The 23,043-nt window shown below is 45.5% G+C and overlaps 5 protein-coding genes and 2 long non-coding RNA genes across 12 annotated transcripts; 4 read left to right on the top strand and 3 right to left on the bottom strand.

Moving 5' to 3' along the window:
- Positions 1-2: 2 nt before the first annotated feature.
- mrnip (MRN complex interacting protein) lies at positions 3-3,369 on the top strand. Of its 4 annotated transcripts, none has more exons than XM_028009649.1 (7): positions 3-359; positions 1,103-1,162; positions 1,726-1,832; positions 2,323-2,365; positions 2,433-2,557; positions 2,684-2,747; positions 3,025-3,369. In XM_028009649.1, exons 1-7 carry the CDS (start codon positions 300-302, stop codon positions 3,256-3,258), a joined length of 693 nt encoding a protein of 230 aa, XP_027865450.1. In that variant the 5' UTR covers positions 3-299; the 3' UTR covers positions 3,259-3,369. The 4 variants fall into 4 exon arrangements, with proteins under 4 accessions (XP_027865450.1, XP_027865449.1, XP_027865452.1 ...); XM_028009648.1 differs by having other exon boundaries at positions 2,293-2,365; XM_028009651.1 differs by lacking the exon at positions 2,323-2,365.
- Positions 3,312-6,983, bottom strand: sqstm1 (sequestosome 1). Its single transcript, XM_028009635.1, is given in 8 exon segments — positions 3,312-3,591; positions 3,664-3,838; positions 3,841-4,058; positions 4,126-4,194; positions 4,267-4,411; positions 5,292-5,575; positions 6,073-6,168; positions 6,776-6,983. Coding segments are annotated over 8 exon segments (1,317 nt in total). The 5' UTR covers positions 6,945-6,983; the 3' UTR covers positions 3,312-3,430.
- Positions 6,984-7,219: 236 nt separating this feature from the next.
- Positions 7,220-9,362, top strand: LOC114139618 (uncharacterized). The gene is made up of 2 exons (XR_003594478.1): positions 7,220-7,363; positions 8,574-9,362. It is a non-coding gene; the product is annotated as an uncharacterized LOC114139618 (long non-coding RNA).
- Positions 8,546-14,616, bottom strand: rnf4 (ring finger protein 4). 3 transcript variants are annotated; one of them, XR_003594477.1, is made up of 9 exons: positions 14,433-14,616; positions 11,374-11,490; positions 11,119-11,269; positions 10,935-11,017; positions 10,846-10,858; positions 10,669-10,765; positions 9,964-10,015; positions 9,643-9,857; positions 8,546-8,864 (listed from the first exon to the last, which is right to left on the bottom strand). XR_003594477.1 is itself a non-coding variant. In XM_028009654.1 (8 exons), the coding sequence occupies exons 2-8, from the start codon at positions 11,416-11,418 to the stop codon at positions 9,708-9,710; spliced, it is 591 nt and encodes a 196-aa protein (XP_027865455.1). In that variant the 5' UTR covers positions 11,419-11,490; positions 14,433-14,616; the 3' UTR covers positions 9,542-9,707. The 3 variants fall into 3 exon arrangements, 2 of the variants coding, with proteins under 2 accessions (XP_027865455.1, XP_027865456.1); XM_028009654.1 differs by lacking the exon at positions 8,546-8,864 and having other exon boundaries at positions 9,542-9,857; XM_028009655.1 differs by lacking the exon at positions 8,546-8,864 and having other exon boundaries at positions 9,542-9,857; positions 11,407-11,490.
- On the top strand, positions 11,509-15,632 carry LOC114139619 (uncharacterized). Its single transcript, XR_003594479.1, has 2 exons — positions 11,509-14,109; positions 14,610-15,632. It is a non-coding gene; the product is annotated as an uncharacterized LOC114139619 (long non-coding RNA).
- selenot2 (selenoprotein T, 2) lies at positions 15,457-19,272 on the bottom strand. The gene is made up of 5 exons (XM_028009652.1): positions 19,054-19,272; positions 16,417-16,527; positions 16,216-16,342; positions 16,065-16,152; positions 15,457-16,002 (listed from the first exon to the last, which is right to left on the bottom strand). The coding sequence occupies exons 1-5, from the start codon at positions 19,236-19,238 to the stop codon at positions 15,881-15,883; spliced, it is 633 nt and encodes a 210-aa protein (XP_027865453.1). The 5' UTR covers positions 19,239-19,272; the 3' UTR covers positions 15,457-15,880.
- A 356-nt stretch (positions 19,273-19,628) lies between these two features.
- cox18 (cytochrome c oxidase assembly factor COX18) lies at positions 19,629-22,960 on the top strand. Its single transcript, XM_028009640.1, has 6 exons — positions 19,629-20,103; positions 20,259-20,359; positions 21,421-21,575; positions 21,647-21,762; positions 22,427-22,534; positions 22,636-22,960. The coding sequence occupies exons 1-6, from the start codon at positions 19,771-19,773 to the stop codon at positions 22,795-22,797; spliced, it is 975 nt and encodes a 324-aa protein (XP_027865441.1). The 5' UTR covers positions 19,629-19,770; the 3' UTR covers positions 22,798-22,960.
- Positions 22,961-23,043: the final 83 nt, after the last annotated feature.

Here is a 23,043-nt window from a genome sequence, read left to right as displayed (position 1 = left end):
GATGATGATGTATTTCAAACAAAAGAAGAAAATAAAACCTCACCGGCTGCCGTACAACTGATTCGGTTTCCACCACTTAATGGCTGAACCCAACAGAACCGGTTCCGGTTTAACCCAACAGAACCTCAGAGGAACATGGTTCGGCTTCAGGCTCCTCCTCCCAGCAGGGGGCGCTCTTCCCGTGTCATTCTCTTATATTCTTCCCCTCCCTGTGACGTCATAGCGCGGTTCAAACGGAACCGCGGGAGCCGGTGAACGCGCTGCCTTCTCTTGTCCAGAACCAGAGCTGCGGGCCGGTCATGGTGCAGGACTTCCACGTGGTTCGGTGTTTCCGCTGCCAGAGCTTCCAGGTGCAGCAGGTGAGCGTCCGGTTAGCTGCTGCCTGACTTCCGGTCAGAGGTTCGTTCACTTACAGAAAACAACTAAACATCGGCAGCTGGTAGGTGACATCCTGTTAAAGATGCTCCGTCTAGAAATTATCGCGGTTCTGTTGGACCGACCAGAAGTCAGCGGTCCGGTTCTGGAGTCTGCATCTGGGATTCAATCCGCCAGAACAATCAGCAGACCGGAAATTAAAGTTCAGGTTCCAGAATATATCCAGTTTATTTCCCACCTGTAAACCAGAGGTGCTCACAGCGCGGCCCGCGGGCCGTTTGGGGCCGTAGGACTCGGTTTGTGGGTTCAGATTTGTCCCGGTAAATGGAGCCGATGATGTGATGGCAAAACTTTAGTCAAAGTTCTTGATGCTGAGAAAAAACTAAAACCGTGTTCCAGAACAAGAAAATACAAAAATTAGACCCATAAAGAAACGGGACATCTTTCTTTTATTAAAGAAAACATTTGCACTTTTTTTTTTACTTTGTTTTATAAAATTATTTAATCTAATTTATTGCTGGACAGAAAAAGCAGCAGTGAACTTATTCTATGTTTTGGCGCCAAAGGTTTGAACTCTTCTGAGTAAACAAACAGATTTCCAGCCGAATGATGAATTATTATAATTATTATCATATGAAAACTCAAAGTTCTGCTTATTTTGGTTCTGAGCCTAGATTGGACCAGAATCAGCCTTTGTTGTGAGTTTTCCCTGCTTCTTGTCTGGCAGGTGAAGAAGGCAAAGAAATGGAGCTGCAAGCTGTGTGGAGAGAAGCAGTCACTGCTGAAGGTCAGAACTGGGTCAGAACTGCATCGGGTCAGAACCCGGCTGTAGGTCTGCATTCTCTCCTCGTTTGGAACCGGACCTTGTGCGGGTTTCTGATTGGACGACCACAGCTCCCCCTGCTGGAGGGGCGGAGTCAACCTTCCCACATTGACCTGCTTCCCTATTGGCTGAGAAGGAAGGAGGGCGGGGAAGTCCATGTTGTCGTAGCGATTGAGTATTTCCTGTTTATCGTTCTGATCCAGTTCAGATGCTCATTGATCAAGTGATCAGTCCAATCAGGAGGAGATTCTTAGTTCTGATCCAAATCCATGAGAGGTTCTGCTGAGGTTCTACAGAGCAGAACCACAGAAAACACCAGCTTCTCTGGAGCAGTCCAAAGTGTGACAGAACCAGAACCATTGTCCCCTGGTCTCAGATTGACCAGGGGACAACCTGACATTGGGGTTGGCTGGTTCTGTTCCTGCTCCTGTGAGTTCTGGGTCATTCAGTCCTGCTTTGGTTCTGTTAAAGTTCTGCTTTCCTCCGGGTCGTTCTCCAGAACTCTGATCAGAACTTTTGGTGGGCAGGAATTCGGCCGTGGATCTGGAGCCGACTGCCGGCGCCACGTCCAGAAGCTGAACGCCATGAGGGGAGCCAAGATGGAGGAGCAGGAGGCCCACGCCTGGTCGCTATGGTAACACACACCTTTACCTGAACCAGCAGTGCGGTTTGTCCTCCACACTGGGAACACTGGTTCCCAACAACAGTTGGTCTCCCGTCTGGATGAACTTTCTGCTGTTAGCGAGTCTCAGACCGGAAAGGAGAAGAAGATGAGACTGGCGTAAAAATGGTTAGCGTTAGCTTCTGCTAATGTCTTCATGTGCTTAGCAGTTTAGTGTAACGTAGCTCAGACTGTTGTTTAGTTAATTAGCAGCTAGGGAAGCTAACTTTTGGTTAGCAGTGCCCACTTCTGGTAATCACTTCAGCTGATTTTAGTTCAAACATGTTCTCCATGACAACCATGGTGGCCATCTTGAATTTTTCAGTGGCTTTCTCTGGAAACATTTGTGCCAAGTTAGGGGAACGATTTAGCTGAAATATTGAATTACCTGCTGTATTTTCTCTGATTGGTTTGTGGAACCACCTGAGCTCAGGTGTTCTCCCTGGCTCCTCCTTATCTACAGTGATCAGGAGGAGGAGCAGGAGGAGCAGCATACAGGTGACCAGGTGAGACCCGGTTCTGTCTCTAAACCAGGACAACTCTAGTCTCTGAGCTCCGTGTGTCTGGCTGCAGGTGAGACCCGCTCAGGTGAGTCGTTGGAGCAAATATCTGGACACACCTGAGGAAGAGGAGGAAGAGTCTGAAGAGGAAGGCTTGGAGGGCAGAAACCATCTCCACGGCAACCAAACCATTAGCAGGTGACTGAGTTTAATGTGTCTCTGGTTTACTAGTTCCAAACTGGTTTTACCAACTGGAACCAGCAGACCAGATCAGAGAGAGAAACAACTGATCAATAATCAATAATCTGCTGATCTTTATTCCAGGAAGAGACACAGACCAGAGGAGCTGGGAGGAGGAAGAGGAGACGAAGGCTGCCCACCTGTTCAGGTAACACACCTGCTGCTGACATGGAGCTGCTCACGTTGCTATGGCAACCCTGGAGAATTATTTTATTATTTTTCCAGCTGCTGGATTCAGTTTCAGAAATGTCCAGCAGGGGGCGACTAAAACCCTCCGTTCCTATATGTAAACAGAGAGGCTTGAAACTTTAATGTCAGGTGACTCAGCTCTCTGCTCTGATTGGCTGATGCTGTAACGTTTGTTTGCTTTATTGGAACAAAAAGAACCAAAAATCCTTCAGATTCATCTCATTTCTTCTGTGCAGCTGAAACGGACAGCAGTGACATCATCTGTGACATCATCAGCAGCCCCCAGTGGCTCCGGCTCCAGGTGGGGGCAGTTCCTCAGTGCTGACAGCTGGGGGGCGGAGCATCCTCTTAGTGGGCAGAGTCAACAAGCAGACACTGCAGCAGCCAAGCCCCGCCCCCAACTTCCTGTGTCCTCCATGTTTGACAGCGGCGAAGATTTCAACTTTGATGAGGATTTTCTGACTTTTTAGCTTCGATTCTTTTCGTTGTTGTTGTTTACATCAGAGACTCAAACACATTCTGACATTTCAGGTTTTTATTGATCAGAAACCAAAGAACAAATAAATCTATTGATTATAGAACTCAGACTGAAGCTACTGATTAAATGCTAACAGGCTACAGGAAGCCGCTGCTGAGATGATGTCACTGGTGTGGGCGGGGCTGCTTGGCGTACTGGATGGCATCGAGCGCAGCGCCGATGTCGCCGTTCTTGGCCTGCAGCAGGTGAGTCAGCCAGCCGCCTTCGTCGCCGAAGCCCATGGACAACATGGCCGCCAGCGACTCCACCAGACGCGGGTCGGCTTCTGGGGGGAAGGGGGGGGAGCTTAGCGACCGCCGTGGTCATGGCAACCAGAGAGACAGAGTGTGCTGCTGACCTTGAGGCAGGTGTGGGTAGAGCGCGGCCTCCCGCAGGCCGGTGGGCCCCTGCTGCGGGGCCCCGGGCTCCGGCGGCGCCCGGCCCTCTGGCTGCAGCGACTGCAGCTCACCTGTGGACGGGTCCACCTCCTTGGAGCTCAGGTGAGTCCACTCCTCGTCAGAGTCCCGGCTCACCTGCAGCCAGGAGTTCTGATCAGAAACTCATTGATCCCTGATCGGTTCCAGGGTTTGTAAAGCTGCTGACTGACCTTTGACCCTTGATTGACTCCGTCCTCGCTGCTGGCTCCACCATCTTCGTTCATCTCTACGTCACCTGGCCCTGCGCCGCTCTGAGTGGGCGGGGTCACCTTGGTCTTCTGACCTTCGTGCTCCACGTCGATGTCCACGTCGATGCCTGCAGATGGAGATGACATCACTTCCTGTTCAGCAGGAAGCCCTGAGCGTGTTGTGACATCACTCACCCAGCGGGCTCAGCATGGCGGCCACGCCCTCACCGATGTTCTTCAGGAAGTCCACGCTGGCCTGGGAGGCTGCACAGAGGTCAGAGGTCAGTCAGCTGACTGAACCTTCAGCTCCAACAGATTTCTGTTCTGATAACTGACCAGAGGGGGCGCTGCTGTCCGCTGCAGGTTTAGCAGCCCCGGCCTGCTCCTGGTTCTGGTTCTGGTTCTGGTTCTGCTCCTGGTTCTGGTTCCACATTCCACAGTGTCTCATCCTCTTCATCCACTTCCCCCGAGGAAACCAGTGCTGTGGGCGGAGCCAAAACAACCACTTCCTGTTACAACACAGCAGCTCTTCTGATTGACTCTGACCCACTGTAGGTGGAGCCTATCAGCCAGCCAATCAGGAGCGAGCAGCGATGAAGAAACAAAACAGGAAAAGCAGCAAAAACGGCAAACATGAAACGCTGCTTCCAGACCACTAGGGGGAGTCTGCTGCAGTTATTTCCTACAGAGATAAGGTAATAAATAAATGTTTTTCTATAATATTGTGAAAAACACAGAGTTTGGGAAAAGATATGATGTTCCAGAAACATGATCTGTCGGCTCAAATATCTACTAGGATATTTTTATTTCTTTTAGTTCACTGTAGTATAAATAGAATAAAAAGAACAAAAATACAGAAAAGGAAAAAAAATTCTCTTGACTTTTTATTTCTTAATAAAAAGTTACTAAAGTAAATTTATTCCTGTGTTATAAACAAATTTGTGGAAAGACGGAGAAAAAAAATTCTATGTACCTGTAGTAGTAATTAAAGTAATAAAGGATCTGATTATTATAAGAATAAAAATTATTTTTGTCTGATGGCGTAGATACCTTACAGTCCCATGAGTCCAACGTGCGATTTCTTATTGAATTATAATCAAAATCAATTCGATTATTCACTAGGAATGTGAAATAAATGTTAACTAACATAAATAAATATGTTCTGCTACATATTAATAATGATCTAAAATTATATATTTTAGCACAAAAGTGTTTACTGAGGTAAATGTAGGGTGTTGTTGACTCCCCCTAGTGGTCTGGAGGACGTAGTGTTCACCTCGTTTCATACTTGCTGCTGGTTTTACTCATTGTGACGTTTTTCCAGTTTGCATCAGTCATGCCCCTGCAGTCCCAGGCCTCACCTGCAGGGGGTGCCAGATGGGCAGTAGAGCGTGCTCAGTGTGCTTCCCCTGAGCCTGGCAGGAGGAGCAAAGGTCGTAGTCCGGACACACCGAGCATTTGAAGCGCGTTCCCACCACCGCGCCTTCGCAGCCGTCGCACGTCACATTAGGGTGGACGGCGGGGGGCGGGGCCATGTGTGTGGGCGGGGCCGTGTGGGCGGGGCCATGATGATGAGGAGGAGGGGGGCCGAAGGCGAAGGGGGGGAAGGCGTGAAGAGGGAAGTCCCGACGGTGCTCCTTCCTCTCTGTGAGGATTCAACAAAACTGAGACGGAGGCACCATCACACACACACACTGTAACACACACTGTAACATACTAACACACACACTGTAACATACTAACACACACACTGTAACACACACTGTAACATACTAACACACACACTGTAACATACTAACACACACACTGTAACACACACTGTAACACACTAACACACACACTGTAACACACACACACACACACTGTAACACACACTGTAACATACTAACACACACACTGTAACACACTAACACTGTAACACACACACACACACACACACACACACTGTAACACACACACTGTAACACACACACACACTGTAACATACACACACACACAGTAACACACACACACACTGTAACACACTGTAACACACACACACACACACACACTAACACACACACTGTAACACACACACACACACACACACACACTGTAACACACACTGTAACATACACACCGTGACCCCCCTCCCCCACCTACCTCTGATGTAGAGGCGGAACGTGGCGTCCTTCACGAAGCTCAGCCCCATCATCAGCTCATCGTCGGAGGAGAACGCCACCAGGTCTCCATCTTCATCTGAAACATCATGACATCATCATGATGTCACTATCATCAGGAGCCAATCGGAGCAGGCCTCTGTGGCCACACCCACTACAGCTTCAGACAGGGAGGTCACGTGACTGGAACCAGAACCTCCTGAGGAACTGGGTCACCTGGTTCTGATTTGTTAAAACATCCCAAACAGAACCTGACCGGCTGGTCCAGTTCTGGTTCTGAGCCGACTCGGACAGAAGGAGCAGACCAGAACCAGGTAACTATGGCGGCCATCTAGAGATGCAGAGGAGTCTGACCGATGAGCTGTCGGCACATTAAAGGAGACGGTCTCCATGGTGATGAGGCATTTGTTTACACCCAAAGGAGACAGGACAGGTGTACCAGCTTAGGGGCGTGGCAGAAAAATCAAACAAGGTCACGTGACCTGAGAGTTTACAGGTCGGACCAGAACAACTGGGTTTGGTTTTACTCTGAAACCAAAACACCTGGAGAACATCTGGAGAACACCTGGACATCTGGGGCTCCAGCTGCCTGGAAACACCGGGCCTGAGGCTGACCTCTGAACTCTTCTCATTAAAACAGTTAATCCAAGCTGCGTCAGGACGTGTGCAGGTCACGTGACGCTCACCTTTATAGAAGAGGCTGCAGGTGGAGCCGCTCAGGTTGGAGAAGACGGCCGCCACCTTCCGGCTCAGGTACTCGAAGCTGCAGGAAACCTCCTGGTCCACCGCGAACCGGCGGATCTCCTTCACCTGCTCGTCCTTCCCCAGCAGGTAGGCCTTTACTGTCACCGACATCCCGACCGGAACCGAACCGAACCGAGAGAGAGAAAGAGAGAGAGACGGGCCGAGCGGATCAGAACACGAACTCGACAAAGTCTGAAAGTTTGTGACGCAGCTTGAAATCTCCGGCCTTTTATGTTTACTTCCGCCTCCGACGTCACCGCTGCCTGGCGTATGCGGGCTCCCATTGGCCCGCTCGGAGTCCCGCCCTGACCGACGGCAGGCTGCGGGGTGAGCCGTGCGGGACTTTCCAGCGAGCCGCGTGACCGGCCGGCCAGATCATGGAGGAAAAACACCTGAGTCACGGTGACGATGCGCTACGTCATCATTAAGGTTGTTGAAGTCCATCTATGTGCGAAGACAAAACACTTTTTTACACCTGAAAAATACCTGAATACCACCTGTAACCAGACAGAGGTGATTCTACCTTACAGGTTAGGGCCTCAACTTGTCAAAATTATTAATAGTAATAAGAGTTATAATATTGTTCTGCATCAGAAACAGGTTTCATGTTCAACCAGAGATGTCAACAATATCAGGCGGTAAAGATTCACCTTTATGACGCCATTGACCAGTAATTAGCCTGCTCTAATTCCCTCTGTAGTCCATCAGTTATCTTCACTAGAAGTTTCATTAAACTATAACTAGGCCACAAAATATTGAAACTTATAAATACATTACACCACTAAGATGAAGCTATATGTAGATATGCAATAGATAATAACATAAGATTTTTTTCTCACAGAATCAGAAAAAATTGTTCAGTCAAAACTGAACAATTTTTGACCTTAAATGAAATGAAACGTCTGACAAGAAAAAGACCCAAAAAAGAGATTTGATGAAAAACATTGACTTAAAAGATATAAAGACGTAATAAATGAAGTTATAGCAGAAATATATTTTCCTCAGTGAGTGAATGTCGTCTGAACACTAAACATTCCGCTTTAGCTAGCTGGTTGCTAGCCTCCAAAAAGTATTAACTCTGACCTCAAACTCAAATTAAAAATATGCAAATATATTTATCTAGAAACAGATCCAAAATGTCAATAAAGATATGCATTAAGCTTATCTCTATATAGGTTACTGGTTTGCGTTTGTTCGCCATCATAAGCCAGGCTACTAGCTGAACCGGCTACTAGCTGAACCAGAAGCTAATTTCACTTTGACGTCACTTTCCCAGTTCCAACCAGCTGGTGTGGAAATGATTTTAAACAGATGTTGCTTCTTAAAGCATATGGAGGAAAAACACCCGAGTCACGTTTCTAACTGGCATTGCTTTTTGTAACACATTTCAATAAAAAATAAATAAATCAATAAAAAAAACAGTCTTTGGGCTTTTAATATTTCTATATTATTTAAAAAATATATATTTTATGCTTACAGTAATTTGGGGGATGGGGTTCCTCCTAGAACACACCTGCAGAACTCAATCAGAACCAAACAGTAAAACTCCCAAACCGACATGTTTTCATTTATTTATCTTTAATGTTTTGGAAAAGTCAGTGTTATAAATAGAGCAGTAGAACAAAACAATGAAGCAAACAGATCAGAAATAAAACAATAAAATCAAACATGTCAACGAGTCAGTGACCTTAAAAACTTCAGTAATCTTTGAATGTCGTCATATGTTTGTGTTTATTTTAGGAATCATTCAGGCGATCCAAAGAACCAGCACCGGTTCAGTTAGATGGAACAGAACCACGGATTCAGAATCTGGCTCAGGGTTCTGTGGAGGATCCAGAAGCTTCTGGTCTGCTGTTTGTTTCTCATTGTCAATAAAGTTTCATCTCCCAAAGCAGGAAGTGGGTGAGGCGATGAGTCAGGGTCACGGGATGAAAGCTGCTGATGGATCATGACTCGGCAGGAAAACTGAAGACCCAGATGTGATCCGGAAGAAGTTTTCCGTTCTGCTCCTTCCAGGTCATCGACCTTCAGCTGACCAGCAAAAACCAAGACAGACAAGTTACAAGTTTTTATTTTGCTTTAAAAGATAAACTGGATTAGATCCTAAAAAAACGTCCATTTTGATTTCTGTGCCGACAGTAAACAGTTAGGATTTACCTCCTGAGTGGGTTTAGAACTGATGATAAAGTTATGTTGAATGCAGACAGAAATGATAATTAGCATTTTTATTACAGTTGCAGATTTTCATATAAATGATTAAACAACAGAACCCTGAGGAACTCCTTCAGAAGTGATTTCTCCCCGACACGTAGAACTTCCAGAGTCTCCAGAACCTTTTTCAGATCCAGAACAGTTATTCCCATCGGACCGGTTCTGTTGTGACGAGGTAACTGCAGATTTATGGACCTGATCGGTTCTGGTGCTCCCAGGGTCCAAACAGCAAGTAAAAATAAACTTAGGAGGAAATTAAATAATTTGAGAACAGATTTTATTTAAAAAGGTGAAAGATAAAAGTTTAAATTACAGATGGACTCACTGGAGTCACACCACGCCCCCTGCTGGACCTTCTGCGGTACTCCTTATTTTATAAGAATGAATTTTAGAAATCAAAACAATGGAAACCATGATAGTTTGAATTTAGTTCTCTGAGTTGAGTGGTTGACCTGGTGGGCGGGGCCTGATGCCATCTGACCAATCAGTCAAGCAGCCGTTGTTACTCCATAATATTTAATAGGAAAACATCATTCAATCCGCCATCTTTAAACCCAAACTATAAAAAAAAATATTTTCAGCAACCGCTGCGGATTACTGTCGACGATAACGCCACTGAGGACAGCCAATAGCAGCTCAGTCCGCTGATGATGTCACCAGGTGTCAGATGTAAAGAGGGTGGTACTGGCGCGAAGTGAGCCGCTTCCTGCAGGTGGGGCAGGTGTGTGATGATGTCAGAGCGTCCCTCAGACACTGGCTGCAGAACACGTGGCCACACTTTGTGGAGACGACCAATCGCCCGCTCTCTACGATCTGTGAGGAAAACAAGAGCCAATCAGAACACAGGACTGGGGTTGTAAAGCCCACCCACCTGACCAGAGAGCAACATTCTGGTTCTGATCCGGTTCCAGAATCTCACCTCGGAGTACAGGTCCAGACAGACGGGACAGCTGATGAGACCTGGAGTCAACCTGCAACAGACACAGCCTGAAAGGTTCTGGTTCTGGTATCCAATCAGCAATAAATTACTGATGTCAGACCGGAGCCATCTACTTCCTGGAGGGTTGATTTATTTTTAAACGAGCTCAATAGAACCAAACAGCGAGAAGGCCAAAAACAAACAAGTACATGTGACTAAAAACCGGTTCCAACAAGGAGAACCCAGAACACACCGGACCTGACTGGACCCGGCCGGAACCATGACTAAGACCCAAAGTTAAAGATTCTGAAGAAAAATCTGGGCTGCACAGTGGAGTAGTGGGTAACACTGTTGCAGCAAGAAGGTTCTGGGTTTGATTCCTGGCCTTTTCTGCATGTTCTCCCTGTGCATGGTGGTTCTGTCCGGTTCTCCGGGTTCCTCCCACAGAAACATGACAGTCAGGTTGATTGGTCTCTATATTCTCCTTAGTGAGAGTGTGTATATGTGTGTGTGTGTGTGTGTTTGTTTGTCCTGTGTCTCTGTGTTGTCCTGTGATGGACAGGTGACCTGCCTCTCGCCTGAAACGTCTCGCTAGCGACCCCAACAGGATAAAGGTGGAAGAAAATGGATGGATGGAGAAAAATCCAGACCAAGCAGGGATCGGTGTAATACCTGGACGTGTATCAGCAGGGATCGGTGTAATACCTGGACGTGTGTGCAGTAGAGGTGATGGCAGCTTGAACGACAGTGGGCGCGTCTTCATCTTCATCACTGCTGAGTACATAGCTCTCACCCGGAGGCCCTGATGGAAGAACCAAGAAGGTCTGTTACTGGTCCGGTACTGGTCCAGTATGAGGTCATGACAGCAGATCCAGGTTTTACCTTCGTCCACCAGCTGGGGGCAGGAGAGAGAGAAGCAGAGTTATGTGTGTGTGAGAAGCAGCTTCCTGTTGGTCGGTCGGTTTGTTTACCAGCTCCGACTCGTTGTTGGTCGTCAGGTCAACCACAGCAGACTCTGATCCCTCGCAGGTGAGGTCCACCACCTCCTCCACACCTGGACACAGCAGAGCCACATGAGCCGGACCGTTCTGCAGAACCTTCAGCACAGACCGGAGGTTCTGGACCGGTTCCAGGTTCGTCGGGTTCTACACCGACCGTCCTCGGCGCCGTCCATCACGTCGATGGGCTCCGTGGGGGGGGCGTGGTCTCCGGCGCCGGCTGTCCTGCGGGTCCGACCACTGGCTGCTCTGCTGGTCTTGGTTCTGGAGACCAGAGAGCTTCCGGCGGGCCGCCGCTTCCTCTGAGCCTGAAACACAGGACATGATGCCAGCATGGGGCGGAGCCTTCTTCACCTGGACAGGTGCAGCCACTCAGAGGTCTGCAGAGCGATCAATAAGAGCCATTGATCACCTGATCAGGTGGCTGCAGATCCAACCGACTCACCGAGCTGCTCATGTCCTGAAGAGGTCCGAGGTCCAATCAGCTGTCTGGGTTCGGTCCTGGATCCAGGTGATCTACAGGTTTACTCTGTGTGAAAACATGGAACAGACATTTCTGACTGGTTCTGGTTCTGGTTCGGACCAGAACCAGGACCAGAACCTGGAGGTCTGAAGTAAGAGCTAAGGGAAGTTCTGCCCTCTCCATCATCTACTGTTTGTTTTTTATTAAACGTTTTGAACGATTGTGCAGAATCACGTGGCAGAAACGTTCAAGAACAAATCACGTCTTCCAGGCTGAAGGCACATAGAATTATAAGAAAAATAGTTAAAAATATCAATAAATAACATTTTGTCAGACATCAAACAGGAGAAAGAAAAACGACAAAAAGCAAAAAGAAAGAGGAACTAGTTCTGAAAAAGATCCAGTTCATTATCAGCTGATTTTCCTGCTTGTTCTCCATCAGTTTTAAGGCTCTGAAGGTTTTTAAAGTCAGTTTTTCTATTTTCACATTTACAGGATCAGCAGGTTGTTCAGTACCAGATCGGTTCTGGTCCAAATGTTACATCCTCTGTTTTTAAGAGGTGAGGCAGGAAGAGTTTAGTTGAGATCCAGACCTGAAAGTTTCCCCAAAAGGTCCATCTGTTGGTGTCAAAGTTGAATCTTTGTGGTAAAAATTCCCTGGATGGAAAAACATTATTGAGGATTTTAATGAACTTTTTTAGCTTTAGAGGAGATTTAAGGTCAGCAGTTCTCCACTTATTAACCTCTGAACCAGGAAACAAATTTAAAATTGAGTTTTTATTTGGTCAGACAGGAAATATAAAGTTAGATAGAAAAATATAAAAACATATATATAAATATAGTTAGTTAAATATAAAGTTAGTTAGAAGCTGACTCATCTGTTTGTTACTTTTGTAACTTTTTTAGATCCAAACAGTTGAAGTAACTGAAGGTTAGCTGACAGAGGGGTCAGAGTTCAGAGTGAGCGGTCCAGATTATAAGTCAAGTTCCTCAACCAATCTCCATTATCATTTAGAAAATGTCTTGTGGACCAATTTTCCATCCAGCGATGCGAACACAGAGAATTATTCCTGCAGCTCATCTCTGCTGCTCCAGATGGAGTTTGGTGAGGAGTGAAGCTGTTCATGTTCAGAAGAGGCAGATCGCTTAACAGGAAGTCTGTCGACACCAAAGTCACGTCTAAGAACAAAATCTATGCATCCAGTTTTTAAACAAACCTTTGGGGAGACAAAACCAGAAACTATTTCCCTTCATTAGAAAAGATTTCTAATGAAGGGAACCAGTTTGTGTCATCAGCTAGTTATAATTTTGGTAATCAAAAATGTTTAATTTAGGTCAATTTGAGTATTTTATGAAGATACTCATCACTTCAACGGCAAGATGAAGAGGAAGGGAGAAACATTGCAGCTCTGTTTCACTGGGTTTCTATTTCTCTACAGAAGTTGTTGTTTTTAAAGGTTTTGTTGGCTCTAGTGGCCTTTATTGGAAAGTAGTTTGACAGGAAACAGGTGAACAGAGAGAGGAAAGACATGCAGCAAATGTCACCAGGCTGGGAATCAAACCTGTGACCACTGCCACGAGGACTAAGGCCTCAATACGTGGGTCATGCCACAGCACCATTCTACAGAGGTTTGTCCAAATCCAAACAAGTGTAAAACTTGAAAAACGAAAAACAAACTGATGCTCCAACATGTCAAAGGCTTTGTAGAAGGAAAAGGATGAAACGTTTATCCTATTCAGGTAAATCCTGCACCAGCCTGATGGTATCATCTTTAAACATAAAACCTGTTTGGTTTCAGAAATAACCTCCTTAAGGCCAGTCTTTAGTCTGTTTGTGTAGATAAATGTCAGTAGTTTATAATCACAGTTTAGAAGGTGGTTGTCTAGAACCTTGTTGTCTCTTCCTGTTTGGGTTTCAGGGTGATGACGCCCTGCTTCATGCTGGGAGGAAGTGAATTATTACATAAGATCTTTAAACACCTGGAATATAAATTCTCAGATAATCCCAGAAATGTCTATAGATTGGCAGTAAGGCCGTCAGGACCGGGGATTTATCCAGTTTCAAGCACATGGTGGCGCTGTCTAGTTCTTCCATATTAATATCTTTGTTGCAGTTTTTCTTGAAATCCTCAGAGATTTGAGGGACAAAGTCTTTGACTAGCAGAAGGTCGCAGTCTGGGGTTGAAAAAGAGGAGCAATAAAGGTTTTGACAAAAGTTGCAAATTTTCTTTGTTATCAGTTTGGTCTGAACATTCATTGTTAATAAGGGACTGAATGTGGTTTTTTACTTGCTTTCTCTTTTCCAGTCAGCAGAAGAATGAACCGGTTTTTTCTCCATTTTCTTCTGGATCTGATAAAAGCTCCTTTCTTTCGTAGATTGAGTCTAATTTAGCTTGTAGGTCAGGGGGTTATTTTTGTCAGCATCAGTCGACATCAGATTATTTACTAACCTTACGTCTTCCAGGTCATTGTTTTTTATTTTATTTTATTTTTTTAGGCTTTTGCTAAAAGAGATAGAGTAAACCCGTATCTTATATTTTAATTATTCTCATTTTTTGGTGTAGGTTATTATTGAATCGTCTCCGATCATCTATTGTTGACCACTTCCTGATTCATCCACGTCATCAAGGCCTCGACCAATCACGGTTCAGGTCCAAACGAGAACATCTTACCGTGTAAATACAGGTTTGTATTCCAATTCTTTATGCTAACAGATTTTATTGTGCCATAAAAGACGGATTATCAGGTTCATATCCACAGAACCAGACGGTTCTTTCTATCCAAACGGAATTTTAAACCATTTATCCTTTGCAGCCACCTAAACACTAAACAATCCAACACCACTGTGTGTCAAACACCTAAAACATGACCAGGTAGCCGGCATGTGGTCGGACCGGCTCCGGAACCAGGACCTAGCAGCAGCTGTCGCTGTGGGAAAATGCTTCAGTTTCCCACAGAAGCATTTTTCGCCACAACACCGCTGTTAGCCATTAGCCTTCCTGACTCACCACCAGCGGGTCCTCCTGGTGTGTTCCGGGACCCACTGACACCTGGAAACAGATCCTTCTCAGAATGGATCACTGCAGTCCGGATTACTTTGGTTCCGATCTGGAGAAGAGAAAAACTCGGACTCAGTCCCGCTGAATCTGACGCTAACGGCAGCTTCCTCTCTTGTTCTGTTGCAGCGGAAGTTGTTGCCCAGCAGAGGCCTCATCAGCGCCCTCTGCAGGATGAAAAATAATCAGGAAAACTTGTTTTTAAAGTTTGGCTTGGCCTCAGACCTTTCTGTAAATCCTAAAAAGTTTCACATTATGTTTGATTCTGTAACAAATACAGGAACTCTAGAAATGACGTTGATGATGAAGGTAGGTCCTTGTTTCCGTTGGTGAAGCGGAAGAAAAACAAAATGACTCGTTCCGTTTCTGCACCTTCAGCCGTCTTTCCGATTCACTGAGGAACGTTCATCAGAAACTTTTATTAAACATGACAGATGTCTTCTTTAAACTGATCAATATATGACTAATATCTTAAAACAATAAACCCCAACTATAAATTTTTTCAAATGCTTCCAGAATCATTTATTCAGAAATTGTCATAGAAGAAAATTTAACAAAAAATGTGATAAATATATAATTATTAGAAAGAAAATTAATTTGTAGTGTTGATGCATAATTTCCAGTTATGCGTGGAAAGAATATGAATACAGGCAGAAAAACAGCAATTATATTATATCGAGCAAATTTCCTATTCTCACATTTTTATCTTCAATTTTGGAAATAAAACTTTAGTTATCCAGTGTTTCCTTTAGAACAAACAAAAATCTGTAAACAAATGAATGTAGGTCATTGAATACATTTAACTCATCATAATATCGGTTTTCTTTCGGTTTTGAACTGAAAGATTTGGCTGATTGGTCTCAGTTTTACTTGGTTTAACGTTGGTCTTTAAACGCATCATTGACAGGTCTGGATTAATTGATCTGTCGTCATGGTAACAAACTGAAACCCACCAAGCAGAACACAGAAGAAGAAATTTTCCTTTAAGACTTTTTATTTGAGGTGGAGTGAACAATCCATCAGCTGATCGTTAAGGTTGATGTGACCAGCTTCCTGTTTTCACAATAAAAGCTCAAACTTTAAATAAAACAAAAGCTGATTGTTGGAAGAAAAGAACCGATCCAGTGGTACCAGAACCGGGCCGACTGGATCCATAAACCAAGAACGTAAACAAATGACAACAGAGCGCGAAGGGTCATGTGACCGTCGTCCACGCCAGCTGATGGCCAGTGCATCATGGGAGTCAGCATGGAGGCGGAGACATCCGGCGCAGCCCGGCAGATCCGCTTTAAGGCCACGCCTTCATGAATGCCAACAGCTGAATGTCCCATTGAGCCTGAACGCAGCACGGCTGGGAGACAGGTCAGAGGTCAGATGATCCAGGAGAAGGTGGCGCGGCTCTAAGCGGAGGTGAAGGTGACGCGGTCGGCCTGGTTCATCTTCAGGTGTGTGTCGAGGATCCGGAACATTTCCTGGATGTTCGGAACATAACCCGACTGCAGCTTGGACCACACGGGAACGTCTGGGGAAGACAAGCAGTGTTACACCAGGAAGCTGCAGGGCTCTGCACCAATCAGGACTCACCGTTCAGCGTGACTTCGAAGGCTCCCGTAGACAGGAAGTGAGTCTCCATCATGTTACTGATGAAGAAGGCCATCAGACACGAGAAGATCTGGAAACAGGAATGCCATCGTCAGCATGTGTTGCTACGGCAACAGCACAGCAGGTTCGGTACCTTGTTGTTCTGAGTCCAGGTCCAAACTGCAGGTGTGTCGGTACCAAGGAGCGGGAAAGGGTTCTGACCGCTGATGATGAGGAGGATGGAGAGGAGCTTCAGGTAGGAGACCAGGTTACCGACCAGCCTGAGGAAGAGGACGAGTTCAGGATGAAGGTTGCAGAACCAGAGCCGGAACCAGAACCAGAACTTCAGTCTCACCTGTTGAGCGGGGTGGGAGGGTAGTTCTCCCCCTGGATGCGGATGTCTGGATACACCTGGCTGATGGCCTGGGAGTATTCCTGGAAGACTTTGCTGTAGCCTCAGGAGATGCTGGACACACACACACACACACACACACACACACACACACACACACACACACACACACACACACACAGATTATAATCTGCTTCAGGTCTGAACAGGAAGCTGCTGGAACATACAGAAAATATGTGAAACTGATTTTGTTTTCTTCATGGATTTATTCATGAATTTATTGTTTTTTACATAATTGATAATTATGAATGAACTTCCTGGAGTTACTTACTTTGAGTCCAGATCAAAGACCCATTTACATTCATAAAGTTATTATTCAAGTGGAATTTTAAACCAGGAACGTTAGGACCAGTGGCGATTCTAGCCCAGTTTTAGGGGAGTTTTAGCTTTAGCATCCCTAAAACTGTTCCTCAGCTCCCCTCCATCAGGTCGCCACCCGTCCCGTAAAATACGGAATCCTCCCATATTTGGCCGTTAAATGTTCGTCCCGTATTGAACCGATACATAACTGTCCGATATACACGCCTATAATACACACATCAACACTGGGTTTAACAATAATGACCAAAATAAAACAGGAAATATTAAGGCCAGCTACATTGTCGTGGCGGGAGCTAAAGGACCCAGAACGCTACGGACCGACGCTGAACGTCACGGTTGCCTAGAGACGGACACTGCGCAGCCGCGGTGAGCTGCTATCAACTCGCGTCTTTTTAAAAGGTCCTCGACCCGATTCACTGTCCTTAGGAGCAAAAACGCTTTTAAAAATACTGATGTGAGTAAAAAGACGCGCTGAACAATTATAAACTGAACAATTTCAGAGAGGATAGAAACTGTGGACATAGAAAGACAAAAAGAATATAAAGTGTCCTTGGTGGCGCAGTGTGCTGCTGTATGATGGACAGAATGGATCAGGAGAGGAACCGCAGACCCATCAGAACCTTAAGAACCTCTTAATCCTCAATCAGCTCCTGAGGCTGATATGGTACAGAACATTTTATTATTGATTAAGTTTATTATTGTGATTTTAGCTGATTATTGTGGTTTGATTCTTTGCTTAGGATGTTGAGTTTGGATGATATTTAATAAATAATAGCAATAGCCAAAATAAGAGGCCATTTAAAGAACAAATCATACGAATAGATTAACAGTAAACACATAAATATTTCCTACATTACTTTACTTCCTGTGTTTTATTCAAAAATGTTGATATATTTTATGAATAATTATCCAGTGGTCATTTAATGTATTATTTCACTAATATTGTATTAATGTGGTTTACCAGTTTGGATAATCTGACTTCCTATCAATGAAGAAAAAACATGCTAAGCAAAAATGAACCAGACCTGCAGGCCAGGGCCGGTTCTAGACGGGGGCTAAGATGGGCTCTAAAGAAATTATACTAAATAAATGTCTTTTTTAAATATTCTGTGGTAGATATTTTTTAAGTCTTCACAATTTTATTTTAACAATGAATTAAAAATTATAATACTGCACTTAAAAGGTTTAGCTGCTGTGTGGAGATGGGATCACATTTTCCATCTGCTGGATCTGCAACCTGAATCTGGAGACACAAGAGGCTCTTTGGTTCACAATATTAAATGAGGAAATATTGCTCTGTTTTTGTTTAATTCTTTTTTAAGTGTCTCCGTTAAAAAACAAACACAGACTACACGGGCCCCTCTGGTAAATTTGATCTATCTATCTCTCTATCTATCTTTTATAATATCTTTTAGTGAAATATCTGAAGTTTTATATCTTTCTTTAGGATAGAAAGGCGCCACAAACCTACGATATAAACAGAAACTTTCCGTAAGTAGGAAAGAAATAAAAACACATCCTAATTTGGACTATTTCTGAGTTATTATAGCGGGTAATAAATCATCTGACAGTTTTGATTGTGTCTCTGTTGTTCTAGTCTGAATGGTTTAAAGAGCTGCTTTCAGTTCCATCTTAGCCTTAACAGACATAAACATGCAGGAAAAAATAAATCGATTTTCAATCAGTTTTAAACTTCAGATATTTCACAAAAAGATACTAACATTCATGGAAAAACCTCACATAACCTTATATTAAAGCATAAAGTACGGCGCCCACCGTAAGAAAGGCTACAGGATTCAATTATGCTGCATAACTGACCAGTAGATTATTGCGAGGGAACGCAAAAGAAAAAAATGTCCCCCATGTCCCCTAGAGGGCTCCGTACTTTATAGGTATATGTTTGAGTAAAATTAATATTGTTAATTCCATGAATTACTGACAACATGTCTCCTAATTTTATTTGTGAATGTATGTAAATAAGCATTTAGATTTAGAAAACTGCACCAACGAATATCTTTTCATGGGTCTTAGCCTTACTGGGGGCTCAGGACCCCTTAAAATCAGATCCTAGAGTCACCCCTGGTTAGGACAAAAAAAAATCACATTAATAAAAACATTTTAGAAGAATATCAATCCCATCGATGAGTCTAATCTTCAAGTTTGAAATGACAGCCATAATCTCTGTTCATCTTCAAGGAAATCTTCAGTTAGTTTAGCGTGACGTCATCGCGCTAGTTGCTAGCCTGAATGCTAACTCACCAGTAGCGAAACTGGAGCACTGGGCCGGAGTACAGCGCCGCTTTTGGGGGTTTCCCGCTCTCCGGTTCGGTTTCTGCAAAGGCGCGGGTTCTGTGGTCCGACCGGCCCACATAAACATCCCGTAAGGTGAGGGCTGTGAAGAGCAGCAGAGCCGCGAGCAGACCGCCCGAACCGAACTCCGCCATGACTGCCGTCCTCCTCAGGGGAACTTCCGCTGAAGACTTCACAATAAGAGGTGAAGGTAATTAGCTTCACCCGCTTTATCCAAGGATAAAATGTTAATGCTGAGTAAGTAAGCCACTCAGTTTCTTTTCCCAGCATTTTCCACGTACATCCGTTCGTGAGGTTTAATTCCTTCAAATGGCTTCACGCGCGGTCTCATCATAGCCACTGCATGCTTTTAATGTGAAGAGAAAAAGTTGTTTCCGGTGAGCTGCCGTCAAATTAAATTAATCTAATTAGTATTTTAACTGTCTTTTTTGTTTGAGTTATTTTTGTACTTTTGGTTTTTTATCTCGATTTTATTTTATTTTTGTTGTTTTTGTCTTTTAGCATTGCCTACGTCAGACCTCCGCGCCGCATTGGTCAGTGACGTCATGTTTGAGTGACGCTCTGTCAGTTATGGGCTGCTGTGAAACAGACTGCTGATGAAGGTGAGGAAGAGAAGTTTTCTTAGCTTTAAAGGACACGTGGGCGCTTTAAAGTCACGTGGTCATCATGCTCACCGTGGGGGTGCTGGTGAGGTGCAGAGTCCTGCAGCCACGAGCACGTGACGTCCTGAGCAGGTGGGCTTCTCCTGTCCTTCCCCTCACCTGTACAACAGAGTCTCGCGTGAGGCCGGCTTCTGGGGTGGGAGGAGCCAGCGGCGCAGGTGGATGGTACGGCAGCCTGTCAGACTCCGCTCCAGTTCACCTGTGTGAGAACTTCCTGGTCAGCGCGCACCAGGTGAGCGGGTTGCCATGGTGGCTGAGCATCGCTATGGCAACAGTGTCCATCAGGACCTGCATCACCCTGCCGCTGGCCGCCTACCAGCTGATCATTATTGCCAAGGTGGGTGGAGTTCAGTTTAACGTCATCAGGGTCAATTCACAGCACCAGTTACCATGGCAACAGAGCTGCGTAAAACAGGGACCAGCTGTGTGATCCCCGACCTCAGGTCTTATGCTTGCTGTGATGGTAACCATAGCAACCTGCATGTGCTGCAGGTGGAGGCTCTGCAGGCGGAGATCTCTGAGCTGGCGAAGCGGCTTCGATACGAGGTTTCGGTCCGAGGGAGAGAACGAGGCTGGACGGACAAGCAGAGCAGGTGAGGATCGACAGAACCAACCACCTGGTACCAGGTCCTGGTTCTGGTTCGGATCGGGTTCTTCTGCCAGATCTGGGCTTCTGTTTCACGACTGGAAATCTGTGAGATATCTTCTCACTGGGTCTAAAAAGATAAAGTCTCTGAGAACAGTTCTTAAAGATATAGCCAGTGTTTTCAGCAAAACTGAGCTGACTGTCCAGGAATGACAAGGAATTTAAAATTGACCACAGTTTCAACAGGTTGGCCATCGAGTGAAACTGGAATCACTTTCAGGTTTTGTTTGTCATTTAATTAGCTCTACTTCCTTAAGAAAATGAAACGGTATGTTCTTTAGTGAGGGAATTTATCTTTTACTGTGCCAGTAATGTTGATATTAATAATAAATAATAAAGATTTTGTGCTATTCTGATTTAGTAATGTAATTATATTAGCTGTGTTACCACCCCACGCCACTAGAGGCAGTATCAGGCCCGAAAAGATGCCACTAAGGAGCAGATTTAGAAGTTCACAGAAAGCTACAGAATCTGTTAAAAACTGTGAGCTGCACTGAAGTAAATAAAAGAGAAAAGTTCAAATAAATGCTGAGAGTGAAAATCCTTCCTAAAGGTGAAAATATATCACAGATTTTAAAGAAAATAAAAACGGGAGACCGTGGATAATATAGGAAATAGCGCCCCCTTCACTTCTGGAGTGCAATGGTCCCATTTCTAAATAAGGTCTGAGACTGACAGAGGTCCGTCCCGCCCTTCCTGTTTGCTGCAGAGAGGTGGACTTGCCAAACTCCTCCATCTTGGAGGGAAGGACACTCTGGACCTCTACTTCCTGCTTCCTACAGCCAGGCGTAGCATCAGCATCTGATGACTTTGTGTAGCCTGGTTGACTCCAAACACTTCCTTTTTTTGTTGTTGTTGCAACAGGTCCACCCAGGCGTTTAGCAGCTAAATGGTTGCCATGGAGATTTAAGGACTTCTCAAACATGAAAGAATTGAGGTTGGACCGAGTCCAGAAAGGAACCGGAGTTCTGTTTCTGGGGTCTGAAAAGGTTCTGGTTCTGTTCACAGGGTCCAGTTCCAGAAGAACCTGCGGCGTCTGGTTTCGCAGCTCTATGTCCGGGACAACTGCCACCCGTTCAAAGCCAGCCTGCTGGTCTGGGTCCAGCTGCCGCTCTGGGTCGGCCTATCTCTGGCGCTGCGGAACCTCAGCCTGGACCGGCCAGGTAGGGACTGGGTTCTGGTTCTGGTCGGGTCCTGGTTCTGGTTCTGGTCTGATCTCTGTGTTCCTGTGCAGCGCTGCATGACGAACTGGCAGCAGGGGGCGCTCTCTGGTTCCCGGACCTCACGGTACCGGACTCCACCTGGGTCCTGCCGGTCTGCCTGGGCCTCACCAACCTGCTCATCCTGGAGGTCGGTGTGGGGGCGGAGCCAGGCCAGCTGGGCTGTGATGTCATCACGCTGATGTCACATCAAGTTTTTATCACCTGCGGATTTTATCAAAAGTTAAATCGTATTTTTGTTTTAAGGATTTTGAAGGACTGATCCAGCCTTCATTACATCTTGTTTGGATTATTGTCATTTATTATATAGAGGCCTGGATAAATCACAGATGCAGCGACTCCAGTGATCCAGAATCGGCTTCTTACAGGAACCAGGAAGTGTGACCATATAAGGCCCACTGGCCTCTTTCCACTGGCTGCCCGTCTTTTATTGAACAGATTTTAAGATTCTTTTATGAACGTATAAAGTTTTAAATGGTTATCTCCCCTTTATCTTCAGAACCGTTTAAAAGTTCAGTCTGTGTCCAGAACCCTAGGATGTTACTGACGGTTCCTCGGACCCGACTAAAGAGGAAAGCAGATCGGGTTTTTTCTGTTGTTGCTCCGATTCTACGGAACAATTTACCTTTCCAGATTCGATCTGCCCACATTTTAAATCGCTTCTCAAAACTCATTTTTATTCTTTGGCATTTATTTGAAGAAATGTTTTGATTCTCTGTTTTTATCAATGTGTTGTTGTTGTTCTTGTACAGAACTTTGGTCCAGTTTAACTGGACCTGTTTCTTCTTCTTCAGGTGTTTTCTCTGCAGAGAGTCGAAGCGTCACGTTTCCAGCGGCTGGTTCTGAACGGGTTCAGAGGGTTCTCGGTTCTGATGATCCCCATCGCCGCCTCAGTCCCGTCGGTGAGCTAAATGGGTCAGGATTAGATCTGGATCAGAACCGGGTCCCGGGTGTTTAATTTTGAAGAGACGGAGCTCTCTAACGTCCTGTTTCCTCCTCCCAGTCCATGGCTCTGTACTGGTTCTGCTCCAGTCTGGTTGGGTTCAGTCACAACCTACTGCTGCGCTCACCAACCGTCCGCAGAACCGCCGGGCTGCCGGCGCCGCGGTCCGAAACGCCGTACCGGGACCTCCTGTCTGCCTTCATCAGCAAGTACTGGAGGTAGAACCAACTGGCCGGGTTCTACTGGTACCACCCTGGTTCTACTGATGATTCATGGTACGGAGACCATGGCTGCAGCTTCCTCATCGGTCTTGGTTCTGGTAGAACCGGGCTTCATGTGGGACTCTTTAGATGTTCTGGTGATAATAAAGTTCTGTGGTTCTGTTCGTGTTTGCCTGGTGAACTTCAGGTTCCGGTTAGAACTCTGGGTGCAGATGGGTTTGGGTTCTGGCTGGTGCTGATCAGAACC

Source organism: Xiphophorus couchianus, chromosome 23 (assembly GCF_001444195.1).
Source record: "Xiphophorus couchianus chromosome 23, X_couchianus-1.0, whole genome shotgun sequence".
Taxonomy (NCBI): Eukaryota; Metazoa; Chordata; class Actinopteri; order Cyprinodontiformes; family Poeciliidae; genus Xiphophorus; species Xiphophorus couchianus.
This window is presented reverse-complemented; position numbering and strand designations above follow the sequence as displayed.